This window comes from Xenopus laevis, chromosome 2S (assembly GCF_017654675.1).
Source record: "Xenopus laevis strain J_2021 chromosome 2S, Xenopus_laevis_v10.1, whole genome shotgun sequence".
NCBI lineage: Eukaryota > Metazoa > Chordata > Amphibia > Anura > Pipidae > Xenopus > Xenopus laevis.
The window spans coordinates 36,926,077-36,947,120 of record NC_054374.1 but is presented as its reverse complement, the minus strand read 5'-3'; the positions used below and the strand labels follow the sequence as shown (position 1 = coordinate 36,947,120).

General features: G+C 39.0%; 1 protein-coding gene across 3 annotated transcripts in view; it reads left to right on the top strand.

Annotated features, from left to right (window-relative positions):
• The window catches only part of cux1.S (cut like homeobox 1 S homeolog), a 249,974-nt gene that overhangs the window by 85,388 nt on the left and 143,542 nt on the right, over window positions 1–21,044 (top strand). For all 3 annotated transcript variants that reach the window (XM_018249101.2, XM_018249099.2, XM_018249098.2), the window contains exons 4-5: window positions 2,030–2,108; window positions 19,755–19,892. In XM_018249101.2, the coding sequence (XP_018104590.1) occupies window positions 2,030–2,108; window positions 19,755–19,892 (217 nt within the window). The remainder of the gene's footprint in view (window positions 1–2,029; window positions 2,109–19,754; window positions 19,893–21,044) is intronic.

The following is a 21,044-nucleotide window of genomic DNA, read 5'->3' as shown; positions in this document are numbered from 1 at the left end:
TAAGGTGACATTTTTAGATCATGTGCAATGTATATTTATTGTGCTTCTTCTTTTCAGTACAATTTATTCTACTTTGTTTTCTTTGAAATTTAATAAATTCTTGTAAAAGTATAGTATAGGCCAGGGTGCCAGGTTTGGGGCTTTTAGTGTAGGGCAGAACTCAAGCTTACCAGTCTCCTGACCGGGAATGCACTCAGGGACTGAAAATGCCAACTCAGGTCTAGGTTTTTCCATCTTCTTTAGTCCTATAGAAACCACAAACATCCATAAATCTAGCTAGCGATTAAGTATTTTTCTGTGCAGGACATTCTTTGCCAGCCCAATTATTTATTACAGAACTCTTTTCAAAGCAGAAATGTATGTCTGATAAATCCTTTATAGTGTCAGTGTTTTGCAAGCTATTTAAATTTAGATTTTACAAATTGATACTGCTATATTAAAGGACTTCTGAACCTAAAATATACGGGTAGTTTATAAAAGTGTCAAAGGTATATGTAGGCAATCCCAAAACATGAAAGATGTTATAAGTCTAGATTCAGAGGCCACTGCTGTGTTTTTAGCTTTGGGGGTAAAGTCTAATGCGTTAGATATATTGAGTTTGGATACCTGCTTTTATACTAATTTCTGTGAAAAACAGGTGTTCTTTGTAAAGTTCATTCATATATACAACAGCCCTAAAACACTTGCTAACAAACACTTAAAGGAGAACTAAACCCTTAAAATGAATATGGCTAAAAATGCCAGATTTTATGCATTGAACTTATTGCACCAGCATAAAATTTCAGCTTCTCAATTGCAGCAATGATCCAGGACTTCAAACTTGTCACAGGGCACAAGCTCAGTGGGCTCTTAATTGTTTTCCAAGTTTTATTTTTGCCACTTTTTCTAAAACTGAAGCTTGATATTCGTGTCTCTGGTGTTTGGCAGCTCAGTAATGCAGGTACAAACTCTGGACTGATACAGTTTGCTCCATTAGTTGATAAATTTCTCAGCAATAGCTGTGGAATATTAGCAACTATTGTATGAATTCTAGCAGCTGCCTTTAATGAAACTCAGGAATTCTGCTCAGCAGAGACAAAGATAAGAAATGTCTAGACTAGAGTCCTGCGACGGGTCGGGTACCAGCAAAAACCTTGCGGGTGCAGGTATAGACGCGGGTCGGCGGTTCTGCAGGTTGGGCTGCGGGTCTTCTCAATAGCGATATTTACTCCTTTTTTCTGATCACGTCTACTTCCGATGATGCCACTTCTGGTTTACAATGACAGCACTTCCTGATTCTTGATGGTCAACGGGTTGCGGAATAGGTACTTGCGGGTCGGGTAGCGGGTCCAATCGGGTAAGAATGTGGGTTGCGGGTCCGCGTTGCGGATTGCAGGTTGCGGGTACAGGTTCCAAAAAATGGACTCTATTCTATGCTGCAATCCAGCTGGTTAACAGTTCTTTTTCTGCATCATTTGAAATCCTGGCAGGGAATGCAGGACTAAACACTGATGTTACAAATTGTAACAATTTCTCCACAGTTTACACAGCATGCAGGAACTACATAACCCACAATGCATTGCACTGTGATATTCTGTTCCCTATTGAAATCACGTGTGCAGGGAATTGTGGGGTTTGGAGGATGCAGGCTGAGGACAGATTGTTGATACAAAGTAACAGTAGTCAGCCAGCTCAGCAAAGTAGTCAGACAGATCAGCAGGAGAGCAGGGGGCTTGGCTTAGGGAACTGTCAGAAACCATTAAAGATCGTGAAAAGTCTGCATATTTTTTTAATTGATGTATATTGCAAAGTTGCTTGAAATTGTTTACTTTCAAAAAGCTTGTTATGTTTTTGTGGCGTTCCTTTTTAAACTTCAATATTAGAAAAATGGTCACAAAGAGAAAATAGAAAGTGATTGAAAAGGTCTTTACTTCTGGGGACCAGAAAAAAATGGTTGTCCTTCAAACTGTTTTAAAAAATTAAAATAGCACCTGAAAAAATGTTGTTGTGAAACAAGTAACTGAGTTTTGTTTTCTTATTTTGTGTTTAGATTGATGCATTAAGTAAAAGAAGCAAAGAAGCAGAGGCCGCCTTTCTGAATGTTTATAAGAGATTAATTGATGTTCCAGGTAAAAAAAAATTGTTCTTTTGTGTTAAATATAATTGCTGACCTTTGGGGTACAGGAACACTTTGCTGCTGAAATGTGAAGAACGTTAGTGCAATAATGGTTGCTTATAGCAACAGCTGGCCCCAAAGACTCTTTCCACAAAAAAAAGAATATCAAATATAATAGTTCCTTGAAAAAAGTCTAAAAAAATGTAGCCTAGGCATAGAATTTAAAGGCAGTTATTGATGGTGCAGCCCATTTGATTATCAGTGTTTAAATAAACAATTAGTAGAGCCTTTGACTACAAACTACATTGGAGCAAGTATATATTTCCCCCATGTATTCTACTGGAATTAGAGATGCAGTGAATCGAGGGTCTTCTGTAGAATTCAAGCACTTTTGAGGCAAATCCTTTGTGTCCAGCCTAACCAAATCATGGATGTTCAAGCACAGCTGACATTTTTTTCAGACAATGTAATTTATTTTTATCTTGTGGATGTGGTATTTTGGCAAATACAAGAATTATCATTATACACCAGGTGTGGCATTTACAATTCCTAGCAATGCGACCAGCTTTATTTTGCATCTTGTCTCAGTCTAAATATAAACTCAGCCTAAATCTCCTGCGGCTATAATGACTAATATAAAATGATTCATGTGAAATTTTATTATAATGTTTATTCCATTGACACATGGTTGGCATGTTATTGCGTGAACAAACCTCAAAATATGAAAACTCCTCATATGTCTGTGCCAGTATGTAATAACTTTGCATGGAAGAAGCACACCTACCGGCAAATGCTTTTTAATCCATTTATTTGCAGCAGAAAAAAAATAAAGCCCATACCTCCTACTGTCCCGGTTTTCGCGGTACAGTCCTGATTTTGTCAGCTGAACCACAGTTTCGGATTGTTTCTGAAATGTCCCGACTTTCTCTTTAATCTCTTGCACTGACCAGCCAGAAAAAGATACAAAGTTTCTAAAACTGAGGCTTTTGGAAGAGAGCCCAGAATGGCAGATGCACTTTGATACATTTGTACCAATTTAAGATAAGCAAAGAAACAATTGTAACTATTTACGATAAGCCGTCTCCTGAGGAAATTGTGACTTGCAGCTTTAAGGGCAGCTCACCTTTATTAACAAAACTTTAATAACACATAAAACCTGAACCCTTAAACCCTCAGAAATGTATTCCAACTTTCTATAACTTGCCAAATGTTGTAAAAAGGATCTGGTATTTAGGGTGTGTGGCCATAAAATGGAAACATTTTCGCCGCAAATAGCGCGGCAATGTTTTTGTCCCTCTTTCTGTTTTCCAAAAGTTGGGAGGTATGTTACCTAAGTTAAACAAGTCTTAGTTTGAATAATTTGATATAAAATATTTTATAAGCTTGCTTACTTAGTAATTGTGTGTCCTCCGCCCCTTTAAACTCCACTTTTACTTTCAGTAACAAAGCTATATACTTAAGGTGCTCATGCAGCTACATATTTTTTTTACTGAAAACCTCCCAAATGTAAAATGTACTAGTCATTTTTCCACTGCAGAGTGTGTCATTTTCCCACATATTATGCATAGTAATATGAAGCAGGCAGCTAAGTGATGGAAACTACCTTTTTATGAGTTGTGAGCGGTTATTAATGTATTTGGTTGCCTTTCCTGTTGACAGTGATGTAGTACATAGAAGCCAAGCCTAGAAAAGATTTGCCTTTGCATGGTGAATCTCATCCATTTATTTTCCAATTCATCACAAAGTGTTAAGGCGTGTCTTAAAGAATAGGAATAAAAATCACCAAGTTAAAGTCGTGGTTTCCCTTGTGGTTTGAGTGGTTATTAAAATAATTGTTTTTTTTATGTATTTTCTCCTTATTAGTCCACTCTGTGTGCTTCTTGTTTTAGGAAACTGTAAATGCTGAAAGATCTTGTTCTGGTACAAGGTAGTTGTAGACTAATATTAATGTTGATCTGTTGAAAGCAAAAAACTTTATTAGTTATATTCCTTAATAGTGCATTTGTTTATTAAAGCAGAAGGGATATAGTTACAAATTTACCCCTGTAATGGGGGTGATACATTTACAAAGATCTGTTCAATTCAACTTAAAAGTTGGTGTAAGCCCTGTATGTAACATTTCTGTTACATAGGGGAAGATTGCTGCTATAAAAACCAAAGCTGACATTTGTATTTCTACACTGCTTTTTAAATATGGCCCTGTTTCTCAACGGCTTATTATTAACACACCCATATATAAAATGGTGAAACTCTAAACGATTCTTCCTGACTCTGTAGATGTTACTAGCAGAGCATCCATATAATTTTGACAAAAGGCATATACTGGCCTCCTAAAAGCAAAGATACTTTTAAAGAATAGTCTAATCAGTTTGTGTTCCATGAGGCATGTGGTGTGCAAAATGCATAAGGCTACTATGTCACCATACATTCACAATTAATTCTATATAACAGGTATAGGTCCATAAATCTTTGGGCAGTGTCAACTTTTTTTCTAATTTTAGTTCTGTACATAATTACCACAATAAATTTTAAATGAAACAACTCAGATGCAGTTGAGCTGCAGACTTTCAGCTTTAATTCAGTGGGTTGAACAAAAAGATTGCATACATATGTGAGGAACTAAAGCCTTTTTTTAACACAATCACTTCATTTCAGGGGCTCAAAAGCAATTGGACAAATTAAAAAACTGAAAATAAAATGTTCATTTCTAATACTTGGCTGAAAACCCTTTGCTGGCAATGACAGCCTGAAGTCTTGAACTCATGGACATCACCAGATTCTGGGTTTTAATGCTCTGCCAGACCTTTACTGCAGCGGCTTTCAGTTGCTGTTTGTTTGTGGGCCTTTCTGTCCAAAGTTTAGTCTTCAACAAGTGAAATGCAGCTCAATTGGGGTCCAAATATTAATGGACCTAACTGTATATAGACTTGAGTAGCATCCATTATAGCCCTGACTAGCATCCATTTTGTCAAGGCCATACAGATTTTTTGCCTCTATTACAGAAGGATCAGGGGCATGTGCCCCTCATAAACTTTGGTTCTTCTAACGTGGAATACTATAAATATATATACATATACAGAACATGGTTGGGCTGCACAAAGGCTCACAGGTTTTACACTGCTACAGCAAATATGGTTTAAAAGAGAAAAGGTTTATTGATCCCAGATCAAAAAGCATTTTCCCTTTTTAACCATATTTGCTGTGGCAGTGTAAAACCTGTGAGCGCCATATATATATATATATATATATATATATATATATATATATATATATATATATATATATATATATATATATATATATATATTAATACACACAGGTATGGGAATGCTCAACTTGGGACCTGGGTTTTTCCAGATAACAGACTTTTCTGTAATTTGGATCTTCATACCTTATGCCTACTGGTAAATCATGTAAGCTTTAAATAAACCCAATAGGCTGGTTTTGCTTCCATTAAGGATTAATTATATTTTAGTTTGGATCAAGTACAAGGTACTGTTTTATTATTTCAGAGAAAAAGGAAATAATTTTTAAAAATCTGGGTTGTTTAGAAAAAATGGAGTCTATGAGGCAAATTCCTTAAGCGGCAAAAATTCCCCAGGCATAAATTCGCTAGGACAATGCCAATTCCCTAAAGTGTGAAGTTGTGTCCAGGGCCTGAACGCTGGCAATCAAAGTGAAGATGCACTAGCGTCGGCTAATTTGCATATGGCGGGGAATGATAAAGTTACATGGACGTATATGTTGCAGCACATACATTACATTACACAAGTCCAGGGAACCTACAGTAAATAGAATAAAATAGAGTTGTTATATTGCCCTACACATGAGTCCAGTGTATAGTTTATGTTTCATATGTTAGAAAATGTAGGGGGAACCCGGTTACCCAAAAAAAAATTTACGGACCTTTGCAGGCTATCACTCAGAAAAAAGGAGAAGTCGCCAGCGTTTTTTGGGACAAAAAATTGAGGAAGTCCTATGCACTCCATTGCACTTCACCTGGTCTGAGCTGGCGAAGACAAGTCTGGCGAATGAGGTAACATTCAGTAAAATCCTCATCTTAGTGAATTTGCTGAGTTACGTTCGTTTGCCAGAGCGCAAATTTGCCTGTCGTTAGAGTGCGAATCAACGCTAGCGTCTATCTCCTTTGCTAGCGAAGTGACGCCTGCGTCTGTGAAGTTTCAAATGACGTCACGCTGGTGAATTTTCACTAGCGTTAGTCACTTCGCCCTTTAGGGAATCTATCACTATGATAGACGGCCTTACGTAATTTGGAGCTTTTTGGATATTGGGTTTCTGGATGACGGATTCCATACCTATATATTTATATATAATATGAGTGGAGCTTTGTGTGTGTGATTCCTGCCTTATTTTTGTTTTATTTAGATTGCTTAGGCTTCTTGAAGCAAGCCCCCAGTGTTTGTGTATTGAAAAGGAAGTCTGCCCGTGTCGTTCTTCATTTTCAGAGAGGCTGTCCGGATAGAGAAGCAGCTTGTTTTGGGCTGTTATTCACTAAATAAATGCCCTGCATATTTCCTCTCTTTATTTTTAAGGCTGTTTTCTTTTTTCTCAGGAGACCTCTTTGCTTGGTTCTTCTATTTCCTGATAAGCTTCCCGATAATTTGCCAGGGAGCAGCCTCTCGTGCATTGGCCGTGTTTAGCTTTGCACAGAACCCAGAGCGCATGTGACTGACCTCTTTGTGTGCCCTTGTTTTCATTGTAAAATTAGATCAGGTTGCTCTGTTGTGGAGTGACGCAGGAAGCAGAGGGCTTGATTGAGAAGATCGCCTTTCAGTGTGGGGCTTGAGGTAATAAAACAGAAAACGTAGCCGAGGATGAATCAGACTCCTGTTTGTCCAGGCTTCCATTTCTCTATTACCATTTGCTTATTTCTGCCCACTAAATAACTGGGTGGTCTTGACACACTGGAAAGCCAGGCAGCTTTTCATCAGTTGCTCATCAGCATGCTAATTGCTGTATGACTAATTAGGCCCTGAATTCCAGTTGATTTTCTATAATGAGACAGCCGGTTTAATTATGTAATCTTATGATTATATTAGCCCTATGTGCCCTGGCAAAAAAGTAACGTATGCAGGAATGCGGTGCCATTGCATATACCGAACACACAAGGGGTTCATTCATCTCTCCATTCTAATGCAGCAAAAAGGCAGGATTAACTTGTACTGTTCTTTGTGTGAATGGCAGAGTAAAACTAGATTACGGTAGCTTGTGGCTAGCACAGTTGGAATTTAAAGGGGCACTAACATTACATCGCTTCTTGCTCAGTTTTGAGAGGCCTTTTTCCTCCATTTCCCTGGTTCTTGGATAGAACTGCAAACATACACGTCAGGTTTTTCTTTTATCGATAAAATATTTAGGGAAGCACCGAATCCAGGATTTGGTTCGGGATTCAGCCTTTTTCAGCAGGATTGGATTCGGCTGAATCCTTGTGCCTGACCAAACTGAATCTGAATCCTAATTTGCATATGCAAATTAGGAGAGGGAAGGGAAAGCACATGACTTTTCATCACAAAACAAGGAAGTAAAATATTTTCCCCCCACTTTTTCCTTTCCCTCCCCTAATTTGCATATTCAGATTCGGTTCTCAGCTTAATCTTTCACGAAGGATTTGGGGATTCGGCCGAATCCCAAATAGTGGATTCGGTGCATCCCTAAAAATATTTACTGCTAGCCTTCTTGAAAATCGCATTAACGATGCATTTAAGAATTACATGAAATGCTTTACCTTATCTTGCATATTTGGGTTGAGAAAAGACAAAAATTCATCAACCCGCGGTGCATATATATATATATATATATATATATATATATATATATATATATATATATATATATATATATATAATATATATATATATATATATATATATATATATAGACCTAGCGATACACTGGGGAAGACATCTCAGTCTTTCAACATGTGTTTTTGCAATAAGCCTCACAGTATAAACATAGTATAACCATTCAACGGATGTTCAACCTGCAGTTCTATTCAGCCGATGATTTGCAAAACTTATCTTTTTATGTTCTAATCACTGGAACTGCAGAAATCTTTCCTACCTGGAAATAGTATCAATATGTGTCCTCCAAAAGCAGCTTCGCCTTTTCCAGCTTAGTGATGTCATTCAGGTCCAAATGTTATGCCCTGGAGCACACATTTACTGTCTGTATTTGTTTCACACAATAGCAGTAATAACAAACTTGAAAAGAAAACCAAACCTTAAAGGAACAGTTCAGCGTGAAAATAAAATCTGTGTAAATAGATAGGCTGTGCAAAATAAAAAATGTCTCTGATATAGTTAGTTAGCCAAACATGTAATGTATAAAGGCTGGAGTGACTGGATGTCTAACATAATATTCAGAACACTACTTCCTGCTTTTCAGCTCTCTAACTCTGAGTTAATCAGTGACCTGAAGGGGGGCCACATGGTACATATCTGTTCAGCGAGTTTGCATTTAATCTTCAGCATGCAGCTCAGATTCAAAAGCAGCAGATATGACCCATGTGGCCCCCCCTAAAGTCTCTGATTCGTCACTGCCTGGTAACCAGGGTAACCAGTCAGTGTAAACTAAGAGAGTTGAAAAGCAGGAAGTTGGGCTATGTTCTGTTATGTTAGACATCCAATCACTTCAGTCTTTATACATTAAATATTTGGCTAACTAACTATATTAGAAACATTTTTTATTTTGCACAGCCTATCTATTTACACAGTTTTTACACTGAACAATTCCTTTAAAGCGGACCTGTCACCCAGGCTTAAAAAGCTGTATGATGAATGTCCTTGCAAATTAAACATTAGACACAAATTCTTTTTTTCCTTAAAACATCCATACCTTTTATAAATGTATTCAAAAGCCTCAGCTGTCAATCATATTGCCTGCCCCTCCTCTCTTCCTCAGGCACAGAGGTGGGACAGTCACTCACTTTCACTTTCTATTCAGTACTTCCTAGATGTCACTGCACTGCTAACATCCCCCCTCCCTCCTCCCACTCTATAATTGTGTAGGGTACCATGCATGGGCATAAGGTCCTCCATTCTGGCTGATACACAAGATTTTGGGGTGATACCAACTTGCCTTGTCTACAAAATTGAGCCTGCCTGCTTACTGTGATTGTGAATTCCAACTCCAAAATGGAGGAAACAAAATTTAAATAACAAATACAGTGTGAGTAAAGTTTATTTTGCTCAACTAACATGATAGACTTTTTAAACAACTAAAATTCACTGTATTTATGTATTTACTGTAGTTTTATGTGCAGTGAACTGTGGTTTGTTCTCAAACAAGTTTATTGCTGTGAAAAATGGACTCCTGCCAGAGTAAACTGATATGATGGCCATAGACTACAGTGCTATAGATAATTATTCTCATTCTGCTGCCCATTAGTCTTCCATGACTTAGCGATGATTTCTTTAGATTTGTAGCTAAGCATATGCCTTTATATCTTGTTTTCTTCTCTATGTTGTACTTTTCGTATAAGTTTTAGCCAAAGGAAATTGTTTTAACCCTTTAAGTGCCACAGAACGTAGAATCTACGTTCTGTGGAAAAGTAACTTGAAATGCCACAGAACGTAGATTCTACGTTCTGCAGCACTTCCGGGTTCTGGAGCGGAGGAGCGGCTGTTAGAGCCGCTCGCTCCGTTCCGCATCGATCCCCTGCCCCTAGGCAACGAGCAGAGCAGGGGATCGAGTGGCCCCTGGGGCGCGATCGCCCAGGGGCCCAAAAACAGCAGCAGGCACGTGTAACTTACGTGTCCTGCTGCTGCAGCCTACACCGCGCTGGATATCTCCGCCCCCACAGCACAGGCACACAGAGGACATCGCAGATCTCTTCCTGAGGCCCTTCCAGATCGCCTGCAACAGTCTCCAGCGATTTTTTCAGGTTAGTGCAACAATTACACACACAAACACACCAACACACACTTATTACAGTAATACACACTTAGATTCACACTTACACACACTTACACATACATTTTTGGGGATTGGGGGGGTCACTTACACTCACTGCACTTACACACATGTGCACACGCACACACGCGCACATAACATGTAATTTACCATTTGTACACACGCACATACATGGCATTGTGTCTTTTTTTTTTTTTTCTTATCGCATCGTTTCTTTTTTTGGCTGAAAAAAATGTTTTATTGCCATTACGAATAGCGTATTCGCTAACCGTACTGTGCAATATCTTTTTTATGTTATTTCGGTGATTATATTGCAATTTTGGGTATTTTGGTGCATTTTTAGCCATTTTATTGAATTTTTAGCCATTTTATTGCATTTTCAGCTCTGCGTATGTTGTGTTCACTTGTTTCTAGCCGTATAACCTGTTTGGCCCAGCTAAAATATTCAAACTGTGATTCTGACGGCCGATAACACTAGTCTGGAAAAAAAACATTGATTTTTGTGGTTTTATTGGATTTTTTTGCATTTCACTCTTTACTGCCTTATTTTGTTTTGCCTTGTAAATTTTATTTACTATATATCCATTTGGGGGTCTCTGTGCGCCACATAGTTTTGGTATATCTATGCATATTGGGCATCAAAGTGTTCAGTAGACCCCTGGCGTTCATATTTAGGATGTTTTATGCTGATAAGTTACGAAATGTGTGGCATGTAATGGGGTAGAATTCAAGCTTTGTGACGATTTTCAGAAATTTGATAAAAACCGTTATGTTCAGCATTGCTTTGCAGTTTGGCAGTTTGCAGTAGAAACACTTATTTACCCATATTGGATTCGTCAGAATGTGTACTTTCTGAAAATATATGGTTTTCTGGGGTCTCTGTACTGTTAGGGGGGTCTAATGTTGCATAATACACACTCCAGGTGCTCATATTGCAGCAGCCAGAGCGTCAGCCGTGAAAATGTATATACACTATTGTCATTTGGGGGTCTCTGTGCGCCACATAGTTTGGTATATCTATGCATATTGGGCATCAAAGTGTTCAGTAGACCCCTGGCGTTCATATTTAGGATGTTTTATGCTGATACGTTACGAAATGTGTGGCATATAATGGGGTAAAATTCAAGCTTTGTGACGATTTTCCGAAATTTGATAAAAAACGTTATGTTCAGCATTGCTTTGCAGTTTGGCAGTTTGCAGTAGAAACACTTATTTACCCATATTGGATTCGTCAGAATGTGTACTTTCTGAAAATATATGGTTTTCTGGGGTCTCTGTACTGTTAGGTGGGCTAATGTCGCATAATACACACACCGGGTGCTTATATTGCAGCAGCCAGCGCGTCAGCCGTGAAAATGTCTATACATATTGTCATTTGGGGGTCTCTGTGCGCCACATAGTTTGGTATATCTATGCACATTGGGTATCAAACTGTTTAGTAGACCCATATGTTTATATTTAGGATGCTTTATGCTGGTAATGATACATGGACAATACGATGCTGGAAAGTTGAAGCTTTGAGGCAATTTCACCAAAACCGACAACTTTGGGAAAGCCTTGCGACTCAGTAGTTTGGAGCAATAAGGCATGGGTACCCATTTTAGATTCTGTAGAATGTGTACTTTCCAAAAATGTATGGGTTTGGGGGGTAAACATATATTTCTGTGTTTTTACCCCACAAAAATGCAGTCAATGTGTTTATTTTTCATTAGCTGAAGTTACCCACGGGACTGTTTGTATGCGCTAACTTCATTTTGGGGCCTCTAAATGCCAGATACTTTGGTAAACCTATGAACAATGGCCACCAAACTGTTTGGAGGAACCCTGGCAATCATATTTAGGGTGCTTTTTCTTGGTGCATAACGATACATGGGTGATATGGTGCTGAGAAGTTGAAGCTTTGAGGCAATTTTCAGATATTTCACCAAAACCGACAATTGTGGGAAAGCCTTGCGACTCAGTAGTTTGGAGCAGAAAGGCATGGGTACCCATTTTAGATTCTGTAGAATGTGTACTTTCCAAAAATATATGGGTTTTGGGGGGTAAACATATATTTCTGTTTTTTACCCCACAAAAATGCAGTCAATTTGTTGATCTTTCATTAGCTGAAGTTACCCACGGGACTGTTTGTATGCGCTAACTTCATTTTGGGGCCTCTAAATGCCAGATACTTTGGTAAACTTATGAACAATGGCCACCAAAATGTTCAGAGGAACCCTGGCAATCATATTTAGGGTGCTTTTTCTTAGTACGTAATGACACATGGGTGATATGGTGCTGGGAAGTTGAAGCTTTGAGGCAATTTTCAGATATCTCACCAAAACCGACAATTGTGGGAAAGCCTTGCGACTCAGTGGTTTGGAGCAGAAAGGCATGGGTACCCATTTTAGATTCTGTAGAATGTGTACTTTCCAAAAATATATGGGTTTTGGGGGGTAAACATATATTTCTGTGTTTTACCCCACAAAAATGCAGTCAATGTGTTGATTTTTCATTAGCTGAAGTTACCCACGGGACTGTTTGTATGCGCTAACTTCATTTTGGGGCCTCTAAATGCCAGATACTTTGGTAAACTTATGAACAATGGCCACCAAAATGTTCACAGGAACCCTGGCAATCATATTTAGGGTGCTTTTTCTTAGTACGTAATGACACATGGGTGATATGGTGCTGGGAAGTTGAAGCTTTGAAGCAATTTTCAGATATTTCACCAAAACCGACAACTTTGGGAAAGCCTTGCGACTCAGTAGTTTGGAGCAATAAGGCATGGGTACCCATTTTAGATTCTGTAGAATGTGTACTTTCCAAAAATGTATGGGTTTGGGGGGTAAACATATATTTCTGTGTTTTTACCCCACAAAAATGCAGTCAATGTGTTGATTTTTCATTAGCTGAAGTTACCCACGGGACTGTTTGTATGCGCTAACTTCATTTTGGGGCCTCTAAATGCCAGATACTTTGGTAAACCTATGAACAATGGCCACCAAACTGTTCGGAGGAACCCTGGCAATCATATTTAGGGTGCTTTTTCTTAGTACGTAATGACACATAGGTGATATGGTGCTGGGAAGTTGAAGCTTTGAGGCAATTTTCAGATATTTCACCAAAACCGACAACTTTGGGAAAGCCTTGCGACTCAGTAGTTTGGAGCAGAAAGGCATGGGTACCCATTTTAGATTCAGTAGAATGTGTACTTTCCAAAAATATATGGGTTTGGGGGGTAAACATATATTTCTGTGTTTTTACCCCACAAAAATGCAGTCAATGTGTTGATTTTTCATTAGATGAAGTTACCCACAGGACTATTTGTATGCGCTAACTTCATTTTGAGGCCTCTAAATGCCAGATACTTTTGTAAACCTATGAACAATGGCCACCAAACTGTTTGGAGGAACCCTGGCAATCATATTTAGGGTGCTTTTTCTTGGTGCGTAACGATGGGTGATATGGTGCTGGGAAGTTGAAGCTTTGAGGCAATTTTCAGATATTTCACCAAAACCGACAATTGTGGGAAAGCCTTGCGACTCAGTAGTTTGGAGCAGAAAGGCATGGGTACCCATTTTAGATTCGGTAGAATGTGTACTTTCCAAAAATATATGGGTTTTGGGGGGTAAACATATATTTCTGTGTTTTTACCCCACAAAAATGCAGTCAATGTGTTGATCTTTCATTAGCTGAAGTTACCCACGGGACTGCTTGTATGCGCTAACTTCATTTTGGGGCCTCTAAATGCCAGATACTTTGGTAAACTTATGAACAATGACCACCAAAATGTTCAGAGGAACCCTGGCAATAATATTTAGGGTGCTTTTTCTTAGTACGTAATGATACATGGGCGATATGGTGCTGGGAAGTTGAAGCTTTGAGGAAATTTTCAGATATTTCACCAAAACCGACAATTGTGGGAAAGCCTTGCGACTCAGTAGTTTGGAGCAGAAAGGCATGGGTACCCATTTTAGATTCAGTAGAATGTGTACTTTCCAAAAATATATGGGTTTGGGGGGTAAACATATATTTCTGTGTTTTTACCCCACAAAAAATGCAGTCAATGTGTTGATTTCTCAGTAGCTGAAGTAAAGTCCTGAACAATTTGGATGTGCTAACTACATATTGGTGTCTCTAAATGCCAGATACTTTGGTAAACCTATGCATAATGGGTATCAAATTGTTCAGTGGACCCCTGGCAATCATATTTCAGGTGCTTTTTCTTGGTACCTAATATAGTTTGGGATATGCGGAGCAGCAAAATAAAACCTTTGAAATGATTTTTCAGAATTTTGAATTTTTTGTTGAAAAACCGCTATGTTCAGACAAGCTTTTATGTTTGGTAGTTGGGAGTAGAGAGACATAGTTACCCATTTTGTAATCGGCAGAATGTGTACTTTTCAAAAATGTATGGTTTTCTGGGGTAAACCTACGGTTTCAGGATTTTTTGCCTTGGAATCTAAAGCATGCCGTTTTCTGCCTTAGTGCTTTCAAAATTCGGTAATATACTGCCGGGAGTTTTTGCTGTACAGAAATCCTAAATCTCCCTAAAACTATACATATCTGGTATTGGCACGTTCGAGAGACATAAGGCTTTCCAAATCAGTTGGATTTTCATCCGTAAAATGAAATATTTTTCTGGTATAAATTGATATACGATGAAAAATGGTAATGGTATTTAGCACTATAAATTTTTTTGCACAGGTGGAAATACATGAAAACTCAGGCAGATTTAGAAAGCTCAGTTTCTACCGAAAAAAACAATGTATAGTTTTCCTAGGTAAACCATAGGTTTCCCCTCAGAAAATGCCCCTAAAGTGAGAGAGCACAAAATGTTTCAAAAACGGCTGGCATTTCGCGTAACCAAAATGTGAAATTCTGCTGGCACTTAAAGGGTTAAGAAAAGTGCTAGATGTCTGTGCAGCAAATTAAACACAGTTATGTTAAGGGAGAAGGAAAAGCCAAAACTAAGTAAGCTTTATCAGAAAGCACTATATAAATACACCAGTAAACCCTCAAAGTAATGCTGCTCAGAGTCTTCTGTCAAAAGAAACACCAAATTTCTTTCCTTCTATTGTGTACACACGGGCTTTTGTATCAGACTTCCGGTTTTCAGCATAAACCTAAGGACTAGGGCTTGAGCATGCTTAGTTTGTTCCTCTGCTCCCCTTTTTTTCCCACCTCCTTCCTCTCCTCCCTGCTGTAATCTGAGCCCAGAGCATGGAGAGACAGGAAGGAAGTGATGTCACAGCAAGCTAATATGGCAGCTGCTATCCTAAACAAACAGAGACAGTGTATAGAGCTGTTTACTCCAGTATGGTGAAGTATTCTATAAAATAAATATAGTGTTATTGCTTATGTTATTGGGGCTTATCTATTGGCAATCAACTGCCTCTGTAGCTTTCCTTCTTCTTTAAAGGAGACATATAGGGTAAATGAAAAAAAAACTAATTTTGTAGGCAATTATAAGTAAAATAAGATGTTGCTTTTACATGGTGCAAAAAAAATAAATCTTTAAAAATAGCCTCTTTATTGGAGCTCCCTATAGATGTTCTCTGGTCTCTGTCTGTGTTTCAAATGAGGGGTGGGCGTGTTGTAAATGGTCCCTGCCAGAAGCACAGTAGGAGGGGGACAGCCAATCACAGCCCTGCAGTCACACAAGCACAGACAGGCTTCAGTTCCCTATCAGGTCCTGCTAGCTGCTGATTGGTTCCTGTCCTGCATTGCAGTGAGCTGAGAGTCGCCGGCTCCCCTGCACAGCCTGGGAATTCAGGCAGCAGGAAGTGGAAGAGAAGGGAGGGATTATTAGGGTTTTTGCAGAAATATTCAATAAATCAGCCTGAACGACTACTTTTTTTAAGCACAATTGTTTAATATCTAAATGAGTATAACACACTGCTCCTTTAAGCAGGTTTTCTTCATCTCTGGAAATGGTACCAGGCAAGGGTTCTGGTGGATTCAGTCAGTGCAGAAAGTGGAAGTTAAGATTGGATCTGTGGGAATATGATACAATAATTTGTGTCCTTAGATTTAAGATCCAATCAGTGAAAGTTTCCAGTTCTGATCTAACTCAGGCAGATGTTTGTGTGAAAATTTGTTGTTGTTGGTCTACTGTCTTTGCTTAATTATTGCCATTGTGAAAGGGTCATTTTGTCCCTGTTGCTTTTGTTCTTTTGATACATGTTCCTTATTTTATCATGAATCCTCTCACTTCCGGATATAATAACTACTGTCATTACCTAATAATTACCCCAGCAACCAGGCTTTTACTGGTCTCCTAACTAGTACTTAGATGGCTCGACTGTCTGTCTCCGTTCTAATATGAGATACTGTCTGTTTGCGAGAGCTGGGTCCAGTCCAAATTATACGTGAATGAAATACAATAACTTTGTTTAACCTATTCAATACAGGGCTGTGGTAGCTGGAACATTTTTCCATAAAACGAGTCTGATCAAGTAGAGCCTAATAATGTCTTAGTCCGATCAGCTCTCCGGCTCTGGTTGGATTGCTGAGAAAAACCATGTGTCCATGCCTAATGTGTTAACGGATATACAGTATGTTCTTTCAGACTGAGGGTGGTCCGAAAATGAGTGACTGTTGTTTTGAAGTTAAATGAGCGAGCTAATGTACACTGTTGTTGATCCATTTAGTTTGATGTTTAACATTCCTCGACATGAGACTAAATCTTTGCTGCCTTTTTACCATTAAACCTGGCGCCCTCATTAGACGTGTATTCAATAATTTTATGAAAGGCTTCTCTTCTCAAGCGCCCTGCTATCATGTGTTTCCCAAAGAATTCAGCTGAGCCATTAATTTAATATTGGAAATCAATGCCGCGATGACCAGTTCAGCTATAAAAAGGACATTTGTAAGAAGCTTGTGAAAGATAAAGGGTGAAAATAATTTCATGTGACTCTTTTCAGATGTTTTATTTTATATAGGTATTTTATTTTAAAATGAAACAATTTGTTTCTGTTGTTTTCCCTGTAGCAAATCAAAAAGCTACATACATGTATCTGAATGTATCAACTTGATACTTTTCTTACTTCTACAATTTGATATTATAGTTGCTGGTTTAGTTGCATAATCAATCATCAGCAGTATGACTTACATCAGGGCTGTCCAATGGCGGCCAGCGACCCCCCCTTATGTGGCCCTCCACATCAAAGTCTGCCTGCTGTGTCTTTTTACCATTTGTAAAATTTAAAAGGTATCACTACCGAGATTAACTGGCCTCTGCATAGTTTAAAGATAAAATTCACACTGTTATCCTCTGTACTGTTCACACCTGTAATCCACACTGCATTGTTCACACTTGTGAAACCTCTATTGTTAACACCCTAAAGGCCTGTACTGTTCATACCAGAGACCCGACTGAAACTGCCCACATTGTTCACTGTTCACACTTTATACAAAAAGCTAATGGGGCACCAGCACTGTGTCACTGTATGTAGTACATATGAGACTGGTCCTGATTCCTGTTCCTCTGTTCTGCCTTCCCTATGCTCCCTGTGTCAGTGTGTGTGTCATACTTTGCCAGCTCTTTGCACCCTGTGTTTGCCATACTCTGCCTGACCTATGATCCCTATGGAACATAAGCCTGGTATTTGTTCTGGGGGTTTGTTAGCATTTTAAAAGTATTGTTAGGGGCCCCTAAGGTGTTTAATCATATGCTGGGGTACTGTATTATACACAGGGGAGGAGGAGGCATATGGATTTAAGGGTATGTCTTAATAAGACAACTTTTTTCACATATGAGTGACATCCCTGCTGGTGCCGGGCCAAGGTAGTTTGGCACCCTAGGCAAGAGCTTCAATCAGCGCCCCCCTGTCCTGCATTACCATTTCCCTCCTTAACATGATGGTTTTTAAATAAAGAAAGCAAGAAAATGTACAACACTTTTTTATTTATATTACTGCCACCTGTACCAGAAAGTCTGGCCCAGCAGCCATCCATAATACAGCCCCCCCATACCTGTGCCTGTAGCCATCCATTATACTGCCCTCCCATACCTGTACCAGCAAGCTCAGCAGCCATCCATCATACAGCCCTCCAGCAGCCATCATATTGCCCCCAATCTTTACCTGTGCCAGCAGCAGCCAAAAATAAATCTGATCACATCATATTGCCCCCAAGTATTTATGTACCTGTGCCAGCACCCAGCCCAGCAGCAACAGCAAACAAATGGCCCCTGGCCCAAATCTGTACCTGGCTGTGCCAGCAGGAAGCTTCACACTTTACAGTAATATAAAGAATGTCTTCAGTTCAGTGCAACTGTGCAAGGCTGAGAGCAGCAAGCGCGAGCCACACCAAGCAGGCCGCCAGCTCTCTGCCACCCAACCGCATCAGTGACGTCATTGACGCGTATACGCACGTCGTGCTGCACTGCCGCACCACACAGAAGGAGCTATTACTTGCTGGCAAGAGGGAGAAGGTGAAGGAGGGCGATTCCACCCCACTGAGTGACCATGATTACTGAAACAAATGATTAAATAAACGCTTGGAAAAAAAATAAAGAAAAAAACCCCATTAAAAGTGCGCCCCTCAATGATGGCGTCCTAGATAGCCGCCTACTCTGCCTACCCCTAGTTCCAGCCCTGATCCCTGTAGTGAGCACCAACCATCTGTTTTTTTGGTGTGCTATTAATGTGGACACGGTCTTGTGGTAACATGGGTGTGATTTAAAGTGGGTGTGGTCTAAAAACAGGGAGTGGCTAAAACTGGCTTCCATTATAGGCTCTCCACCATGTAGATTAGAAAAATTCCAGCCCTCTGTACCATATAAATTGGACAGCACTAGCTTACATAGTTTATATGGGAGGGAGAAAAATAAAACAAATTCATTTGAAAACCTAAATTATATATATACTAGACATTAAGCCCGTTAAATTAACGGGCGCTACATTTATAAAATATTCATAAAAACAGAATTGTTCTAGTCTAATAAAAATTCGCCAGAGACGGTCCGTGGGGCACATGCGCAGTAGCGAAATCCCACGGACACAGGGACTGGACGCAGAGACACCAACATTATTATATAGGATATATATATATATATATATATATATATATATATATATATATATATATATATATATATATGCCGGAGCACACACAATCAAAGGATCACAACTGCCTGGGTGCTGATTATAAATTAATGTAAAGGTACAAAAAAGAAAGGAACCGCACTCACAGGTCTTTCGTGAAAAATTCAGTGGTTTATATCAACGTTTCGGCTACTAAACTCAGTCTGCAGAAATAAAGGAAGTACCTATCCACACAATGCCTTAAATACCCTTGCACTTTACAGTAGTCCCTTTACAGACATCTCTGGAACGGTCCAAAATTAATGGAAGGAAGGAGCAAGTTGTCTTAAATGTAGTATAAAAGCATTAAAAATGCAAACTCCTCTGTAAAGCTTACTGGTGCAAAGTTTGTGAAATGCTCTTTCTTAGATGCATGTAATTCTAAATTTAATATTATATTTGCTATCAGTCTTCACATATGTTGGTGGAATCAGCAGTTATAAAAGTTGGCACAAAACTCACATCAGAGAATGTAACACTATTTTAGTATTTTGCCTTCCATGATGTCCTAAAAGAGCTGATTAAACAATGCACAACTTTTCAAACATCGCAGAGTAAGTCTGCACATTTATTTTTACCCGACATTTGCATATTTCAGGACGAATATCATAGCGTGTCTGTACTTTACCGAGCTAAATTATTCTCTTTATTCGTAGATCCATTACCCGCTTTGGATTTGGGACAGCAACTCCAGCTGAAAGTTCAACGTATGCATGATATAGAGACAGAGAATCAGAAGCTCCGAGAAACATTAGATGAATATAACAAAGAGTTTGCTGAAGTAAAAAATCAAGGTAAAAATTACATAAGGGCAGATTTCTTCTGTATCAAACTAATTCATCATCATCCTTTTTTTTTTTTTTTGAAGTCTGTGCTCTGACACACGTATCATGGCAGATTGGGTGCTTAAAGCAGTTGAACACTTTTTTTTAATCTTTCATTTTTTATGAGTTTTCTTTTAAAGTATTGTTTTAGTAAGAGATAAAGTTATTCATGCTGATGGGATATTGACACATTCCAAGTTTCAAGAAGTGTGTGTTGTTACACCTATGTAATGCCTGACATTGGTCTCTGTCCTATCAGATGGATCAAGCCAGTCCAGACCGAACCTGCTGCTTGTGTAGAAGTTATATATTGTCACTACTAATGGCTAAAGCTAGAGGACATATATTTATTTATCAGTATTTGACAGTGACATAACTGATATACAGTAGACTCAACAGTTGAAGGGAGAGGGGCTCTACCCTGGGAATCCCTAAAAGGATAGGAAAGAAACCGGAACCAACGGACCTTTAGCTTTAAGAGGGAAACCATGCACTGGCACTGGTTTTTTATATGCCTGGAGGTCAGGTATGACAGAATGAATAAAGCAGAGGCAGAGCAGGATACAAGAGATTGGCTATATCTACTACAGCAGTGATCCCCAACCAGTAGCTCGCGAGCAACATGTTGCTCTCCAACCCCTTGGATGTTGCTCCCAGTGGCCTTAAAGCAGGTGCTAATTTTTCAATTCCAGGCTTGGAGGCAAGTTTTAGTTGCATAAAAACCAGGTGTACTTCCAAACAGAGTCTCAATATAGGTTGACAATCCACATAGGGGCTACTAAATGGCCAATCACAGCCCTTATTTTGGCACCCAGGAACATTTTTCATGCTAGTGCTGCTCCCCAACTACTTTTACTTCTGAATGTTGCTCACAGCTTCTAAAGGTTGGGGATCCCTGTACTACAGCATAGTGACTATGTTCACTATACTCCTAAATTATGCTGTATTGTATGTTATACAGAGGAATGTCTATGCCGATATCCCTGATACAGACATTTTTATTTACAACCTTTTTACTTTGGTCTTATCCAAGGAACATAAAACCCCATCAACTACAAACTACAGAACAAAAAGCTACATAATTCAAAAACGGCAAATAGTAAAAAAAAAATCCAATAGCAA